Source organism: Camponotus floridanus, unplaced genomic scaffold (genome assembly GCF_003227725.1).
Source record: "Camponotus floridanus strain SB8 unplaced genomic scaffold, Cflo_v7.5 scaffold3, whole genome shotgun sequence".
Classification (NCBI taxonomy): Eukaryota; Metazoa; Arthropoda; class Insecta; order Hymenoptera; family Formicidae; genus Camponotus; species Camponotus floridanus.
In genome coordinates this window covers 7,449,318-7,454,317 of record NW_020229436.1, presented here as the reverse complement: position 1 = coordinate 7,454,317, position 5,000 = coordinate 7,449,318, and the positions used below count along the sequence as shown (strand labels likewise).

The 5,000-nt window shown below is 26.5% G+C and overlaps 1 protein-coding gene across 2 annotated transcripts in view; it reads left to right on the top strand.

Annotated features, from left to right (window-relative positions):
* The window catches only part of LOC105254178, a 45,608-nt gene extending 42,548 nt beyond the window's left edge, over window positions 1-3,060 (top strand). The window contains exon 6 of one of the 2 annotated variants that reach the window (XM_025410125.1): window positions 2,651-3,060. In XM_025410125.1, the coding sequence (XP_025265910.1) occupies window positions 2,651-2,808 (158 nt within the window). In that variant the 3' untranslated portion in view covers window positions 2,809-3,060. Of the gene's footprint in view, window positions 1-2,553 lie in introns of both variants that reach the window. The other variant, XM_025410126.1, reaches the window with a different exon arrangement.
* Window positions 3,061-5,000: the final 1,940 nt, after the last annotated feature.

The following is a 5,000-nucleotide window of genomic DNA, read 5'->3' as shown; positions in this document are numbered from 1 at the left end:
TTTTTCCGATTGCTTCAACAAATAAATTAAATTTTACTTTAATAAAAGATAAACTTCTCGATCTTACATATAATAACTTTATTATTTTATATGAGATCCTTTTTATATACAATGACGAGCAAAACATACATATACAAATAGATAGAAATTAACATATAATTAATAATATTATATAATCTAGTGTCACACTTGTCTTATTGAAAACATTTTGTATATTTTTAATTTAATAACGCGAGTTTTTTATTTTGAACAAAGTTTCTTCTGAATGTAGTTAAAGCTTGCAAATATAGTTGCTTGCTATAGTAAAATATCATTGGTTTCATTTGCACAACGAATTCTTTATTCATTTTTTTATCCATAAAATAACACAATGATTATATGACAATTATTACAATTGGACATATTAATCATCAAAATCATTATCCAGAATAACTAAAAGATTTCTAGCCGCGACGTACCATAACAGTTTACTGAAATCGATTCAAACATTAAAAGTTTTCACAAATACCGATTTACATCATTATTCTGTTTAAATAATTAAAAGTATAGTTATCCTGCTCCATTTCTGCTACTAATCTATTGTTAAATTTTGTTCGAAGAATTTATCAGCAAAACACGAGGATGCAATTGATGCCACCCTGCCGTAATATTCTATTGATAATCTCTCAATAGATTGCTAGCATTTTGTTTAATCGAATTTTATATATATATATATATATATATATATATATATATATATATTTCTATTTACTAATAACTTTTTAATAAATAACACAAATGACAACTAAAATCTTTCAAATGTTATTCTGGATTATGATCGTGACAACATTTCTTAAGATCAAAATTATTGAGCATCCTTAATCAATATATTTATATTTTTTATTCTTCTAATCAAATATTTTTCATATGATTTATGTAAAAATTTATGTACAGATTAAATTTTTCTTACTAAGAAGATAAATATATAGCTACAGATGCAAATAATTTTTTTTCTAATAAAAAGAAAACATGCTTTTTAATTAAAAAAAAAATAAATTTTGTTCTCTCAGTACTTTTTTTAATATTTAATATAATTATTTATTAGTATATTATTTTTCCTTATATCTTTCTGTTAATATAATAAAAAAAACAAAGTTTTTGTTAAATAAAATTGAAATTGGCTCAAATAATGATAATTAAAAATTTAATCAAAATTGACAAATTATAGCCACAACGCGATAATTGAACCGCAAGAAAGAAAACAACACTTCCTTCTTTCTAATCATTTATATATTTCAAATTGAATACTATAACAATAACAAAAACGCTAAAAAGCTAAAGCTCTTGTATTTTTAATTTACATTTTTAATTTACAATTTATTAAAAAGTAATTTTCATAAATTAATGAAACTCTTGCAATAAATCATTAAATACGATATGATTCACAGAATTTTCAGTTATATACATTACGAAAAGTTTTATTATATCTCTAATTATAAATTATCTGACTTATATCGTTTTGATATCATTTTAAAATTCTTATATTCTTATAATTAAAAATTAAAATTTTTATATTCTTATAATTAATTCAAAAATAATAAAATTATTTTTAAAATAAATAAAAAATAAGAAGTGGGCAAGCGAAAGACTCGGGTTCGATTCCTGATTCAGCGATTTCGTCCCGATATTTTTCTCGTCTACATCTCTTCAGGGGGGTAAAGAGGGTTTATAGAATTCTCAAAAATGAGAATCTATATCTTGGTAAATGCACCAAGTAAAACATATGCAAATGCTTCGTTTAAATTTTCGCGAAAAATTTACGCATTACCATCCGCGGTGGCTCTTATTCACTAGTTTCTTATCGTGTTGTTTAAGTACATATAGAGCCTAATTCCTTTCAATTTATTTAAAAAATAAGAACTTTAATTTTTATTAAAATAAATTATTAAAATAAATTTAATTAAATTATATTTTAAAAAATTACAAATTATGAAAATCACAAACTTATATCTATAATAAATTCATTCAAATTCTCTTGATTTGTTTTTAAAGAATTTATCTAGTTAAAAATAGGAATTACATAATTATATGTATAGCTAATTAGAATGTAGATTTAAAATAATGGTTAGTTAAAAATAGGAATTACATAATAATGATTTATAAATAACAATAATTGATTTATTAATTAAGGAATTATATAAAATTAATAGTGATTTAAAATAATCGTTAGTTAAAAATAGGAATTACATAATTATATAGTTAATTAGAATGATTTAAAATAATGGTTAATTTAAATCTATTATCAAAAATTAAAAAATAATAAAAAATCAACTTTCAATAATCAATTAAATATCCGAAAAAACAAAATTTAAAAAAAGAGGCTTGCTTCTTTATAAAAAAAATAATATTTTATGAAAAAAAAAACTTTTTTGCATCTTTACATACATATATCATTACACACGCTCATTTACTCATGCACACACACATATACATTCGTGCACATGCGCGCACGTGAATTCGCCTTACATTATAACGATTGACTATTTTGCTCTGACTAATGTTTCTTTCGCGCAGGTCTTCATGCTTAAAGTAATTCTGGCTTTTCGTGTCGTGCTGCCGCGCTGTCATGCGAAAGCATGCGATACTTTAGCAAGAAAATCTCTGTCACCAGGGTCACACGGAGGATCTCGACGTGGTAGTCGTACCAGCAGTGGGAACGCTTCGGCCGTTTCGATAAAATCTAACAAATCACCGAATCATACAAACAACATCACTGACCCTGTTCTGGAAAACGTCACCATCGAAATCCTCGACGTAAAACATAAATAAATCGTCTTTCCGCCACAACAAATGGTTCGATTGGCAATCTCGTTTATCACTAGTCTTGCATAGCCAACACACAGCGCTATATGAAAGTCGCTATCTCTATATATTTTCAATCTATGAATAATTTACTCTATCTCACTTCTATCTCAGTCTCTTTTTTGTTAAATAATTGAACATAAGTTTTATTTATTATTTCACTAGTTCAAATATCAAGAAATACTTTGTTTAAATCAATTGTAAAACTGATGATTCGAATGTCAGACTTTTGAAGCATAAGTTAATAATGATTCAAAAATCTTATATTGTCGTTTTAATATAATAGTAAAAAAATTTAATTATATTATTTAATTAAATTATTATATTTAATTATATTAATTACAAAATTTTTTCAACATGTCTCTTTTACAATTTGATATTTTCATATTTAATACAATAACATAATTAAATGACGATTATCAAAATATTAATTTTGGAATAATTTTCTTTATTTTTCTAGATATTATAAAGTAATCATTTTTAGAAAGAAACAGTGCATTATAAAATGGTATAAATTATAATACGGATTACACTCGGACGCTTATTATATTAATAATAGCAAATTCTAATAATAGCAAATGCAAATAAAAATCATCTTAATAGATAATTGAATAATTATCAGCAGTAATTGAATTATTATAATTCAAACATTCAAGTTTCAATTAATTATTGATATTAATTTGGTGAAATATTAAGATAATTTTAAATATAAACATATATATGTACATGTATAAAGTTATTTGAAAGTAGTAATAAAAACGGTACGCGCGATTTAATACGCATTTGATACATATATTCAATATTTGAATTGTAAAATATTCTAGAACAGAGCTCGGCAAGAACTGCACATTTTGGCCGATTTTCAGCTGGCTCCGTCTAGCGCGTCCCCCCTTACCTCGCTGTCCCGCGCAAAGCCTACGAGTTGTTCGGCGCTCAGGAGCGGGCGTATGGCAATAGCTTTCCACGTCACCCATGAGGTACTATTGTTGACGCATTTTTTTTTAAGTGGTATCCCCAGTAGGCCTAATCCACTGATGACTACATGCATGATTGCTACATGCCGTATGCAAATGGATGTTCCTGATGTCGCTTGTAAAAAATCCCGAAAGTCATAAATATTCATCATCAATTATTATTATTTATAATTATTATATAAATATTCATATCAATTATTATTTATAATTCCGTGCAATTAGCTAAAGGGTCGTTTTAGTCATCAATGAATTAGGCCTACTGAGGATACCACTTAAAAAAACGCGTCAACAATAGTACCTCATGGGTGACGTGGAAAGCTATTGGCCATACGCCCGCTCCTGAGCGCCGAGCGGCTCGTGGGCTTTGCGCGGGACGGTGAGGTAAGGGGGGACGCGCTAGGCGGAGCCAGCTGAAAATCGGCCGAAATGTACAGTTCTTGCCAAGCTCTGTCCTAGAAAATATTTCAGAAGAAAAAGAGACATTATTTAGAAGAACGTTAATTATAAAATAGCTAATCGATGCATTATCATTTAAAATTGAAAGAGATTGATAATTGTCATATCAATTTGTATGATGATGATGTAATTTTATTGCTTGTTCAACTATTAGTGATATATATTAATATATATTAATATATTTGCCATTGATTTGCTTTGTGCTGTTTCAATTTTCAATCAAAACACGCGCCAATATGATTGTGTAACGTGTATACATTTGTCGGATGAATTTTTAGCATCACTTATTCTTAATATTTGCTTATTCTGTTAACGAGTGTATATACGTAATTGCATATAATATATAATTGATATTATCATCAATATTTTAAGAAAATATATACTTGCGAAATATTCTATAATATTATTGTGAAAGGAAACATCTATACGAATGTAAAAAAGCCAAAATGAAAAATAGCAATTGCAATTGTAAATTGTCGATTATGCAGTTATTATTGAGAGAAATATTAAAACAAAATTGATATAATAATAGCTTTTTTGATTGATTGAATTCACAATTAAATTATATTAAAACTCAATATAGAAGTTTTCAATGTCGAAGCAATGATCGGGATAATTAAATACGCAAGCCTTTTTTCTTGATGAAAGTTTTCTTGATGTAAAGTTACATCGAGACGCGGAAAGACGATCGCATGGAATTAATATTTATTTAATTCTTTACATCGAAAG